The 14113-nt window shown below is 45.4% G+C and overlaps 1 protein-coding gene across 1 annotated transcript in view; it reads right to left on the reverse strand.

Annotated features, from left to right (window-relative positions):
- Window positions 1–14113, reverse strand: part of LOC126355342 (sodium channel protein Nach) — a gene marked incomplete at its 5' end in the record, with an annotated part of 202187 nt that overhangs the window by 47872 nt on the left and 140202 nt on the right. Inside the window, one exon of the mRNA XM_050005636.1 lies at window positions 6930–7095. Within this exon, the coding sequence (XP_049861593.1) occupies window positions 6930–7095 (166 nt within the window). The remainder of the gene's footprint in view (window positions 1–6929; window positions 7096–14113) is intronic.

Below are 14113 nucleotides of genomic sequence, written 5' to 3' on the forward strand. Positions count from 1 at the left end.
CACATAACGATTATTAGATAGGTAGTCACAATGTTCTGTCCGATCAGTGTAATTAATGGCTTCCGAGAAAATCGAAGCTTTTACATGATTTTTAATTTCACCAAAATACAAAAGCCACAAACCTAAAATTTTAATAATAGGTGTTTTTGAGTATGGTAACATCCACCTGAGAACCTTGCTTAATTTCTTCCGGTGTTTTCTTAGTTGTTAAGTAAGACGTGGAACCAAAAAGAAACATAGGAAAACATTATAGGCTATCAGCCATTTTTTCTTAATGTATGGATCATAAATTTCAGCGCCAGACACTATAGTAGACTAACAATGTCCCAATTTCCTTGTTTGCAATTACCATATTTCAATGGACGGAGTGTGTTGGATCGGCACTTCCGGCACTGATAGTCTGCAGCAGTTTCTTTTTAAAAATCAAAGCTTTCTTGTGTATAAGCGTAGGGAATTCTAACTAATTTTATAATATCAAGAAAACCTTTCTCCACAATACAACAACTTAGCATTAGCTTAGATTCTCAATGTTTACAGATATTTGGATTATTGTATGACGCAAAGAGCTGTTCGTGGGTTCTAGTAGAGGGCTCACGACAAAAGACTTGAGGTGTCCTACGACGTCCGCTCACACGAACGATCGTTCTGGTGCCATCGGCTAGTCTATGTCAAACAGTCAGCAACAGCAGTCTATACCTAGCAATTTGTCTAGTCAGACTGCGCCGGTCTGCGTGAAGTTGTCGATATAAAAGACATAATCGCGTCCTTCGGGTATTTGGTTTTCGGTATTGATCGTATTGTGGAAAGGACAATGCGAATGTTTTAAAAACGTTTGCTAGAGATACTTTCATATAGGATATTTACATGTAAAAATCCTACAGATATTTGGATTTACGTTATGGCATGTTCGATGTGCCTGCTTCATTGGCGATGATGTGGCACAATCGAGTTGCGAAATTCTGTATGACCCGCTGAAGTGTCGGAACGTCGGTGGTGACGGTGATCTCCTGAATGGCTGTTTTCAACTCAGCAACGGTTTTGGTGTTATTACTGTACACCTTGTCTTCCACAAAACAGAGTAGCGTGTTTTCAGATCTAGAGAATGTGGCAGCCAGCCGAGGCCCATGCCAGTGGCCTCTGGGTACCCGAGAGTCAGAATGCGGTCCCAAAAGTTGTCCTCTCGGACATGAAACACTGTCCTGATTCGGTGGGATGGAGCTCCGTCTTGTATGAACCACATCTTGTCGAAATCAGAATCACTTTGGATAATGGGGATGAAATCATCTTCCAAAACTTCCACGTATTGTCAGTAGTCACCGTGCCATGAAGGAATATCTCAACGTGACTGGATATTGCACCACACAGTCACTCGCAGAGGGCGAAGATACTTCTCGAACTTGGAATACGAATTCTCAGTCATCACAATGCGCCAATTTTACTTATTGAGGCACCCATTCGAATAAAAGTGTCCTTCGTCGCTAAACCAAACTACACAGCGCATATTAATTCCCATCATGCCCCGTGGCCAAACGTGCAGTTTGAAAGTCCTAACACAAACCGTTCAGAAGTTACGACAGTTTTATTTCATGTACTTAAATAACTGTCAAAGTGATTTGAAAATAGAAGTATCCCATATTTCATACAAGTTCTTGTGCGCCACCTGCAAGAAGTACCGAGTGTCAAATGGAGTGTCAACTCCTTTCACTTTTCGGGGTAGCAAATATACTTTTAAACTAACCCGAAAATAGGTAAGTAGTTGTGGTGTAGCACTTTCATGGTATTCATGCCTGTTACCTCAGTAGTCATAATATGACTACTGAAAAGGCAAGGTTGTTTAGTTTACTAGGTAAACAGTAAACACACACAAAAAAAGTTTTGCATCACCCCAGTTACCACAACTTTTGAAGACAGACGTCGACTGTGTATATTGTATCACAAGTACAGTCCATTTGACTGTTGAGAGGGTCAGTAAACCCGCCCAAAGAGATAAACAATCATACATGCACAGCGCCTATTAGACGGTGGGGTCCGACAGCCGATCAGTTCCTGTCATTAAATCAGGAAGTAGGTACACGGCTTGTGTTGTCTGTAGTTCAACCATGCCAAGACGGTCAATAACGCGGCTTGATCGCGTCAGCATTGGTACTCTGTGCCAGGAAGGGCTCTCAACAAGAGATGTGTCCAGGCGTCTCGGAGTGAACCAAATCGATGTTGTTCGGAAATGGAGGAGATACAAACTGCCGATGACATGCCTTCCTCAGGCCGCCCAAAGACTACTATTGCAGTGGATGACCGCTACCTACGATAAGGTGGCTCGGAGGAACCCTGACAGCAACGCCACCATGTTGAATAATGCTTTTCGTGTAGCCACTTGATGTCGTGTTACGATTCAAACTGTGCGCAATAGGCTGCTTGATGCGCAACTTCACTCCAGACGTCCATGGCGAGGAATATCTTTCCAACCAATACACCACGCAGCGCGGTACACATAGGACCAACAACATGCCGAATGGACTGCTCAGGATTTGTATCACGTTATATTCACCGATGAATGTAGCATATGGCTTGAACCAGACAATCGTAGGAGACGTGTATTGAGGCAAACCGGTCAGGCTGAACGCCTTAGGCGCACTCTCCAGCGAGTGCAGCAAGGTGGAGGTTCCCTGCAGTTTTGGCGTGGCATTATACCGTTGGTGGTCATGGAAGGCGGCGTAACGGCTTTACGATACATGAATGACATCCACCGACCGACATAGCAACCATATCAGAAGCATATTGGCGAGTCCTTCGTCTTCATAGACGACTCTTCGCGCTCCCATCGTGCATATCTTGTTAATGACTTCTTTCAGGATAACGACATCGCTCGACTAGAGTGGCCAGCATGTTCTCTAGACATGAACCTATCTAACACGACTGGGATATATTGAAACGGGCGGTTTATGGACGATGTGACCCACCAACCATTCTCAGGAATCTACTCCGAATCGCCGTTGAGGAGTGGGACAATCTGGACCAACAGTGCTTTGATGAGCTTGTGGATAGGTTGCCACGATGAATACAGGCATTCATCAATGCAAGAGGACGTGCTACAGGGTATTACAAGTACCGGTGTGTACAGCAATCTGGATCACCACCTCTGAAGGTCTCGCTGTATGGTGGTACAACATGCAATGTGTGGTTTTCATGAGCAAAAAAAGGCGGAAATGATGTTTATGTTGATCTCTATTCCAATATTCTGTACAGGTTCTGGAACTCTCGGAACCGAGGTGACGCAATACTTTTTGGTGTATTTATGTTTGCCTGAGAGCTTAAATTTTGGTCTAAGTATAGTCCTACGAATCTCATCGAGACAGCTTAGTCCACAACTCAATTTTTATGCACGATATTGGTGAAGCTGATTTTTTAGTTTCAATCTCTATAAACATTTTGAAATGTTGAGGTTCAGACCATTTCGTTGCAATCACTTTTATAGATAATTGATTTGTAACACTGTTATAAACTTATCCTGAGTTTAGTTTTTCGAAGACTATAGATATATCACGTGCAAACGTGAGTAGTCAACCAGTGGTAATGTTGGGTAAATCCATACACATTTTGTGTGTGCGTGTGTGTGTGTGTGTGTGTGTGTGTGTGTGTGTGTGTTCCACACGTCCTCCTAAACCACTGGACCGAGTTCAACCAAACTTGGTACAAATATCTCTTACTGTCAGGCAACAATCGCCATGGGGGGTAAGAAGCATCTACCTATCATAGTTCAGTAGATATGACATCGTAAGCCGGCCGGAGTGGCCGTGCGGTTCTAGGCGCTTCAGTGTGGAACCGCGAGACCGCTACGGTCGCAGTTTCGAATCCTGCCTCGGGCATGGATGTGTGTGATGTCCAAAGGTTAGTTAGGTTTAAGTAGTTATAAGTTCTAGGGGTCTGATGATCTCAGAAGTTGAGTCCCATAGTGCTCAGAGCCATTTGAACCATTTTTTTGACATCGTAAACAATGAGAGGCATGAAAAACTGCCCTATCATGCATTACATTTAAATGTATTACTTCTTTTCTGCTAACTGCATTCGCAACACGTTTTGCAGAGAGTATCACATATGTCTTTGAGTGAAACTAGAAATTCACATCATTGTATGACGTCAAAAACAATACGATACGTGAAAAAGTGCCGCATCATGCATCAAGGTTTAAGACATTTAGTCTTTACTTCGAAGATGCTCTTACAGTCGATTCAGCTTAACGAAATCCCTGACATGTGGCATCGCTTTTGACAGCTTTCAACTGAGAAGCAGAAATGGCTGTATGCGAAACGATAGTCCTCTACAGAACTACTAAGAGGCGTTGCCATAGGTACGTTTATAAAATCGCATTGTAGACACGCGAAGCAGCTGCCCCGAGTGTACAGGAACTATTCTAGAACATGTTTCTTAATTTGGATAGTGTATTTGTATATTTATACACTACTCATATATCCTTGTACGACTATTTTTTAACTTCAAAAGCGTTTACACGAATACATGAAACTCAAAAAAAATTTTCGATACTTCACTGCAAACAGTGCTCAATTTCTGTTTTCGTTTGTAATAGAAAATGCCAGGTTTTTCAGCTCGTCACTTATATAAAAGAGAAACAGAATTGCTCCTACAATTAAGCCTCAGGAGACTCCTTGTGAAATTTTATTCCATTGAGATGTATAATTTATAATATAACATGTTATGACTACTCTTTACTTCCTGTTTGACACATACGAACTGAGCCACAGGAATGAGATACGTCTGAGTACAGCCACGGTTCATACGTGCAGCATGGCAGGTAAGTATAATAATCACTGAGGCAGTTGTCGATGGTTTTGGAGAGCTCGCTGGTTACAGCGAGCAGTGGCTGCATACGCATCTTACCGTTGGAAGAGCGTACCTGTCTGGCGTTGTAGGATCGATAGCAGAAGGGCTTCGATGTTTGGATGCGTGAGGAAGTGTCCAGTGTCTCCCCATTTATTTATTCACAGCATACGTTCAGCCGGCCGGGGTGGCCGAGCGGTTCTAGGCGCTACAGTCTGGAACCGCGAGACCGCTACGGTCGCAGGTTCGAATCCTGCCTCGGGCATGGATGTGTGTGATGTCCTTAGGTTAGTTAGGTTTAAGCAGCTCTACGCTCTAGGGGACTGATGACCTGAGAAGTTAAGTCCCATATTATTCAGAGCCATTTGAACCATACGTTCAGGTCTTCTTCTTTCCTGGTACGTGTTCGACATTGATACAATGTCCGCTTGCTTCCCTGCTTGACGTCACAATTTTCTATCGAGAGCATCTTCGAGTCGGAGACTTGCTGCTTGCATGCGCCGAGATTGGGTAGCCATCGCTTCATGTAAAGCGACCCCATCTACTTAATTCTGGGTCTTAATAGAGGGCTGCTGTTCCCATGGAGTTTTAGTCAATTCTGGTGACGTGCGAATACCATTGAAGGGGTGTTACTCCTAATATGTTGGTAATTGCTGTCATATCCATAAGTTTTCTTACACATTCGTATTCATATAACCCGAACTCGAATCTCCAGGTCATAGAAGGTGATTACGTGATGATGTTACAAACTATCAGAGATGGTGGAGAAGGGTAAATCTGTCTATTTGAGGTAAGAAACTCTGGTCAGGAAACGATCGAGTCGAAACTCGAGTCTTTCTGATACCTTTGAGACCGAACCTCTTCTACTGCAAGCTCTTTGCTTTCCGTATTTAGGGAGAAGGAAATGTGGACTAAAACACGACAACAACTCCAGTAAATATGGGCTCTAAAGTGCTCACCTTAAGAGCTACACTGAAGTGCCAAACAGTTGGTATAGGCATGCATATACAAATACAGATATATGTAAGCAGGCAAAATGCGCGCTGCGGTCGACAACGCCTATATAAGACAACAAGTGTCCGGCGCAGTTGTTAGGTCGGTTACTGCTGCTGCAATGGCAGGTTATCAAGATTTAAGTGAGTTTGAACATAGTGTTACAGCCGGCACACGAGCGATGGGAGACATCATCTCCGAGATAACGATGAAGGGGGTATTTTCCCGTACGAGAGTAACGTGAACATCAGGAATCCGGTAAAACATAAAATCTCCAAGATCTCTGCTGCCGGGAAAATATCCTGCAAGAACAGGACCAACGACAACTGAAGAGAATTGCTCAACGTGACGGAAGTACAACCCTCCCGCAAATTGCTGCAGATTTCAATGCTGGGCCATCAACAAGTGTCAGCGTGCGAACCATTCAACGAAACATCATCGATACGGACTTTCGGAGACGAAGGCTTTACACCTCGCCTGTGCTCGTAAACTCTGGCTATATGCGTTAACTATGTGTAACTCCCACCAGCGCCCCCCCCTTCCCCCACCTCTTTTTCTCTAGCTGTTATTGTATTCATGCGCGTTTCAAAAATACCCGTCTTCCTCCAGTGTGGCCCAGGTAAGCCAAAAGGTTGCCCAGTCCTGGCATTTTAGAGCCCATATTTACTGGATTTTTTTTTTCGAGTTTTATTGCATACTACCTTCTCCCAAAATGTGGAGAGCAAAGAGATTGCAGTAGAAGAGGTGCACTGTCAGAGATGTAGGAACGATTTTCGCTTATAACTTTCGTCTCGGTCGTTTCGGAATCATGGTCCCTTGACTCAGATTGATCCTTTTACCCTCCTCCATCACACTGAAACTTTGTAACTTCATCACGGAATCACGCAGTATATCGCTGCACAGCACTGTTGCTATTAATGCATCTCTAGTCAACGAGCCATGTCTGACCCTTTCCCTCTATTTCTCCAGTGGGCAGTACGGAACAAATTAAACTTATGACTTCAATGCGAAACGATATTCTCTGACTCTTAAGTGCTGCGACGTGTGCGACAACTGGCTAAATTCGGAGTGGGCGGAAGTGCTGTAGAGCAAGGGCTACTCACTACGTCAGCGAGCCGTAGGTGCTGGTGATGATCTGGTCCTCGCAGCTGGTCGTGCAGGGGCAGAACAGCGTATTCCGCACGTTCACGCTGCTGCGCAGCACCGACAGGTAGATCTCGTGGTCCCCAATGCACAGGATCTCCCTCAGGTTGCACTGTTCTTCTGGACCTGAAAACAACCCGTCCACTTGTCGAAGTGTACACCAGAAGGTAGAAAAACCGTGCAAGTCAAGAAGACGTAGCAACACTACTGGGCATTAAAATTGCTAAGCCACGAAGATGACGTGCTACAGACGAGAAATTTAACCGATAGGAAGAAGATGCTCTGATATTCAAATGATTAGCTCTTCAGAGCATTCACACAAGGTTGGCGCCGGTGGCGACATGAGGAACGTTTCCAACCGATTTGTGATACACAAACAGCAGTTGACCGGCGTTGCCTGGTGAAACGTTGTTGTGATGCCTCGTGTAAGGAGGAGAAATGCCTACCATCTCGTTTCCGACTTTGATAAAGGTCGGATTGTAGCCTATCGCGATTGCGGTTTATCGTATCGCGACATGCTGCTCGCGTTGGCCGAGATCCAATGACTGTTAGCAGAATATGGAATCGGTGCGTTCAGGAGGGTAATATGGAACGCTGTGCTGGATCCTAACGGCCTCGTATTACTAGCAGTCGAGATGACAGGCATCTTATTCGCACGGCTGTAACGGATCGTGCAGCCACGTCTCGATCCCTGAGTCAACAGCTGGGGACGTTTGCAAGACAACAACCATCTGCAAGAACAGTTCGACGACATTTGCAGCAGTATGGACTTTCAGCTCAGAGACCGTGTCTGCGGTTACCCTTGACGCTTCATCACAGACAGGAGCGCCTGCGATGGTGTACTCAATGACGAACATGGGTGCACGAATGGCAAAACATCATTTTTTTTCCGAATGAATCCAGGTTCTGTTTACAGCATCATGATGGTCGCATCCGTGTTTGCCGACATCGCGGTGAACGCACATTGGAAGCGTGTATTCGTTATCGCCATACTGGCATATCATCCGGCGTAATGGTAAGGGATGTCTCGGTCATCTCTTGTTCGCATTGACAGCACTTTGAACAGTGGACGTTACATTTCAGATGTGTTACGACGCGGGGCTCTACCCTTCATTCGACCCCTGCGAAATCCTACATTTCATCAGGATAATGCACGACCGCATGTTGCAGGTCTTGTAGGGCCTTTCTGGATATAGAAAATGTTCGACTGTTGCTCTGGCCAGCACATCTCCAGATCTCTCACCTACTGAAAACGTCTGGTCAATGGTGGCCGAGCAACTGGCTCGTCACAGTACGCAAGTCACTGCCCTTGATGAACTGTGGTATCGTGTTGAAGCTGTGTTTCCAGCTGTACCTGTACACGCCATCCAAGCTCTGTTTGACTCAATGCCCAGGCGTATCATGGTCGTTATTACGGCTAGAGGTGATTGTTCTGAGTACTGGTTTCGCAGGATCTATGCACCCAAATTGCGTGAAAATGTACTCACATGTCAATTCTAGTATAATATATTTGTCCAATGATTATCCATTTATCATCTGCATTTCTTATTGGTGTAGCAATTTTAGTGGCCAGTAGTGTACTAAGCTGGCCAACGTGCAAAAACCATTTTTCTGCAGAATAAACCTTCTTATCTGAAGCATGGTGTGGAGATGAACTAGAATTTGGTGTATGACATTTTACCAGCTATAAATTTGATGTTTCAGTACTATTTTAAAAGCTATCTAGACAAATCATTTCTGATACATTATTTGTTCAGAAGTATCAGGCCGCTTTACCAGCAGACATCACAAGAGGCAGACCCGCCAATATAAAAGGAAGCGGGGAGTCTCGTGCTGTCAGTACAGAAGGAATAACAACAGAAAGGGTCGGTCAGGAAGACTCAGTGTCTTCGGAAGTGGACTGATCATTGGATGCAACCCATTAACATAAATACCAGGGACATTTTAACCCTCCTAAAACTGATCATGTCGACTGTTGTGGATGTGATGGTGAAGTAGAAACGCGAAGAAACAAGCCCTGCTGAACCGAGACCAGGCAGAACCCACGTACAGACAGACAGGGATCGTGAATCGTTGAGGGAGGTGATTGCACAAACATCGCATGATATCAGTGGAAGGAACCACTCGCGAGTTCCATAGTTCTAGCAGCAATCCAATGAGTGCAATGCGTAGGGAGTTAGAAATAATGGGGTCAATGGTCGAACAGCTCCTTATAAGTCAGGATGTTTGTAGTCAGTATTAAAGGACACTTGATGTAGTGTCGAGAGAGACGCCACTGGACAGTAGATGACTGAAAACGAGTGATTGGGAGTGATGGACAACGCTATACCCTGTGGCTATCCGATAGAATTGTTCAAATGATTCAAATGGCTCTGAGCACTATGGGACTTAACTTCTGAGGTCATCAGTACCCTAGAACTTAGAACTACTTAAACCTAACTAACCTAAGGACATAACGCACATCCATGGCCGAGGCAGGATCCGAACCTGCAACCGTAGCGGCCGCGCAGTTCCAGATTGTAGCGCCTAGAACCGCTCGGCCACCCCGGCCGGCGACGGCATTGTTCTGGACTGGCTAATGCCTGGAGAAAGTTAGTAGCTATAATGTGTAGTGCGAAGAGTAAAGAACGGAGGAAGTAGTGTTACGGTTTGGGACTTATCGTTTGGGTGTGGTCCCGTTCTTGCGTTTAAAAAAATGCTATGCGCCGAAGGACATGAAGACATTTTACAGCTTTGTGTACTACGTAAGCAGAGGAACAGGTAGAAGGCAATGATTGAGTTATCGTGACAATTTACCCTTTCACAAAGAAGCATTGACTTATGGACAATAACTTTCCTAAAACTGATTGGCCCGACCAGAGTCCTGTCGTGAACCCAATGGAAGACCTTTTGGGTGAGTTAGAATGTCGACTCGCTACAGACACCGGCGTCCAACATCACTATCTTGTCTGGTTTTGGCTCTGGGGAAAAAATAAAAAATGGACTGCCATTCCTCCACAGACATTCAGAAACCTCACTGACAGTGTCACTTATACAGTGTGAGTCACTAACTAGTGCCACCTAGAATAACTCCGCAAGTATGATAGTAGCTGAAAATTTTTTGAGACAAATGTTGCATGGGACAACGGGTTCCATGATATGACGTTGGTTTTTTGTTTCTAGGTGGGGTCGCGTCAGAGATATGAAGGTCACCTTTGTTTATTACATGGGGTGCTATAGTTTGCTACTTATTTTCTGACAGCGGCTATCGACACGAATCCAATGATGTGTAGTAGTAAGGTGTTTGGAGGTCAACGAAAGTCACATAGGTGGCATGTACGTCTATTTACAGAAGGGCTTCGCAGTGATGACCACTGGGTATCAGTACAGTGCTGCAATCTTCTTATCATGGATTGACTGGTATTCCTTATCACATCGGCACTTATCGAAGCACATGCTCTGACAATTCTCTCTCGTATATGGTGGCAATAGTAAATATTCGCCGAATACGGCGTATCCATCCAACGTCGCATTGACTGTAAACACCATTCGACAGTTTCGCAATACAACACTAATAGGAACGGGAAGACTAGTATCGTCGAATCAAGCGAATGTTAATGATGAATTCCTTCGAAAAAATGTTCAAATGCGTGTGAAATCTTATGGGACTTAACTGCTAAGGTCATCAGTCCCTAAGCTTACACACTACTTAACTAAAATTATCCTAAGGACAAACACACACACCCATGCCCGAGAGCGGACTGGAACCTCCGTCGGGACCAGCCGCACAGTCCGTGGCTGCAGCGCCTTAGACCATTCGGCTAGTATTCCTTCGAAGAACAAGTCGATATGCTTCTCATTTACAGAGAACGCCAACGAAATTCAGTGGGAGCTGGAGACTTATACGCTGAAAGTTATCCTCAACTTACTCACCCTACACGTCGTAGATTTAAATATGTGTATGATAAATTGAGAACAACTGGACCTTTACGTATCGGAAACATATCCGGCAAAGGTAAGTTACTAACGAGGAAACGGAAATTGGTACACCTTCCAGTGAGGTTCGAGATCCTTGTGTTAGTTTGTGTCAAACCGCAAGGGAATCTGCCATGAAGCAGAGTAGTGTTGTTCGTATTCTGCATCACCATAGATATCATCCTTATCATATAAGTCTTCACCAAGAATGAACTGGTACGGGTTGTATGCGCCTCATTGAATTCTTGCGATGGGCTCTACTTCAGATTCAAAAGGATGGCACATTTACTAATTTGATTTTATTTACTGACGAGGCTACATTCATGAACCATGGAAATGTTAATTTGCATAACATGCATTATTGGGCAACTAAAAATCCATGTTTGCTGCGACAAGTTGCACACTGAAAACCGTGGTCGGTGAATGTATGGTGTGGGATTCTGGAGGACAGAATTACAGGACCATATTTCATCGAAGGAAATCTTAGTGGTAGGAAGTACACCACATTCCTGCAAGAAACTTTAGGTCTGTTATTGGAAGAAATAACTATGGGGACAAGGAACAGAATGTGGTATCAACACGATGGGTGTCCTACACATTTTTCACTGATGGCTAGAAATGAGTTGCATAGACAATTCCCAATCGTTGGATTGGACGCGGAGGACATGTGTCATGGCCGGTTCGTTCGCCAGACTTTACGCCTCTGGATCTTTTCTTGTGGGGATTCGTAAAAGACGTTCCAACTATACCTGAAGATATGTGAGAGAGAATTGTCAGAGTATGTGCTTCGATAAGTGCCGATGTGCTAAGGAATACCACTCAATCAATGATAAGAAGTGAGTCGAGGTAAAAAATACTTTTTTTAGGGGGCGCTCCACAGCGCATTGTGTGAAGCAGTCCCCCTCCGTTTCTGGCGGTGGCGCCGCTGTGGAAATCGCAGCGTTGGTGTCTCCCTCTGGTGGGAAAGGGGAAAGGCTGCCTGTTCACGTCCATTTAAGGGGCGCTATGAGCTCGCCAGATGGCTTTTCGCCTATGGCATCCGTCTCCCTTCCCCAACGTGGACCCTGTACGACCTTATTCCCATCCCCCACCTCCTCCTTTTCCTCGAACGGATACGGATCCTCTACACCTCCCGCAAACTCGACCCTCCTCACCCGCTGGTCTCTCCAATCCTCTCCCGCCCCTGTCCGCTGCCGCGCCTGTACTTCCACGTCGCACCTGCTCTCCATCTCTCCACTCTCCACACCCTCTCCCAAGGTGGCCTCCGCCAGCTCCCCCTCCCTGATGATGCCCTCCTCCCCTCCATCTACCCCTCCTACCAACTTTGAACCTCCCTCCCTCTTCATGTGATTTCCTTTGGGCACCCTCTCTACCTTCTCTCTCCCCTCCCTCCCTCCTCCCTTTCTCACCTTCGCCGGGCTTCCCCTCCCCCATGCCTTCATTCCTCCTCCCATCTCCTCTGTCACTGGCATCTTTGCTCTCTCCTCTCCCTCCCCCTCCCCTTCATCCCCTCTTGGTAGGTCCCCAGACTCGCACACATTACGTGGACATTCGCGTGCTGGAGATCATCGCCATCCGTTTCTCGTGTGTGTGCCATCGTGTTTTGTGTTTAGTGTTCGCCGTCACGCTCCAACGTTCACATGTGCCATCGAAATCATCAGTGTTTGTGCATCGTGTCAACAGTTTGTAGTGTGGATTATCGTCGAGTGTGAACGGCTTCGTGTTCTTTATGTTCTGTGTTTACTGTTTTTTACCCGCCTTATTGTTGAATCTCTTATGTGTCTTATATGTTAACTCTGAGGCTGAAGAGCAGAGTAAGGTGCTGCTGTCAGCCTATCTGTTGTACAGGTATAAAAATTACAATAAAGGAAAAAAAACTCGCTAGAAAGCGAGTATGGTCAGTTGGTGTGCTGGGTCAGTGTGGGGCAGTCAGTGTCAGTCTGTAGTCCGGAGTGCTAGTGTGTGTTAGGCCGCCAGTCTGCTCGAGTTTGTTCAGGCAATGGTCATTGGCGGATGGATCGATCGGTTAGTCGGTCGCGCGCTGGGACACAAGATGACTTGTCCGTCTTGATCGTCGGCGCATGTGAGGTCGCCACGTGAGTCCAGTTGGCCGCGCCGTACAGCGGGGGGCAGTGGCTTCGAGGTCGACACGAGAGCAACAGGAACCAACCCACGACATCGGTCTGGCCGGCGTGAGCTGCGACGCCGTGAGACGGGAGATCGGCGAGCCTTCCTGCGTCCGTTGAAGCGGCTGGCAGCGGGCGGCTCGCGAGAGCGTTTTGAGGGTGCTGCTCCAGGTCTTCGCCAGGCATCGCAGTTTATTAGAAGTTAAGTGATGCGTGATATGTTGCTTCATTCTATTTGTTTTCTTGGTCAGTCTCTCGTCCCCCGCATGTTCGTCTGTCTCCCGTCCACATTTGTTAGGCAGTTAGTGTCTGTCTGTCTGTCAGTTTGCCGTACGTTAATAGCTGCTTCTGCCAGGCGTGTCGGATTCAGTGTTAACGAATTTATTGCTTGAAGTGTAATGGCCGAATCCCTGAAACATGTTTTTATCTTGACTATCATCTTGAGAGGCGGTATATGTGTAATGAAGAGCATTTCATGGGTTGTTTATTTAAATGGTCATTTTAGTATTTAATGTTGCCACTCTTCCACACTAAGAGTTTTCCACCTTCTGTGGCAAGTTAATTTTTTTAATGTTAGTGTTTTGTATCATTTCCATCCCTCCTACGGGGTGCATAGTTTATGTGCTTGTGTGAGTTGTTAAAATTTTTGGTTTGAAGTAATCTGGTGTGTTGCAGATTTGCACCAGTGTAGTCTTTCAGAGGTTGTTGTGAGCGGTTGTGAGTACGGCCGTGTCAAAAGGGAGCGGCAAAGTTCTCAGCCCAAAAGCTCATACTGTCAATATTTGTTCTTTCTGCCTCTGAATAAATTGTAACTTGATATTTAAAGGGTGCTTTGTGATTATAATTTTAAATCTGTTTGAAAAAAAGGCTTTTAGGAATAAGATTTCCATTTGTTGAAAGAAATTTAATTCGGTTTCATCAGTTACCCACTGGCAGTTACTTCCACGGTCACATAGTGTGATTAAATGTGTTAATGTTCTTGATGAATCGCTAGTAAATGAAGTAAATTCTTAAGAAACGGTTTTGAATGTATAGTCTCGGTTCTGAAGATTGCAGTACTGCAC

Source organism: Schistocerca gregaria, chromosome 3, assembly GCF_023897955.1.
Source record: "Schistocerca gregaria isolate iqSchGreg1 chromosome 3, iqSchGreg1.2, whole genome shotgun sequence".
NCBI classification, from domain to species: domain Eukaryota; kingdom Metazoa; phylum Arthropoda; class Insecta; order Orthoptera; family Acrididae; genus Schistocerca; species Schistocerca gregaria.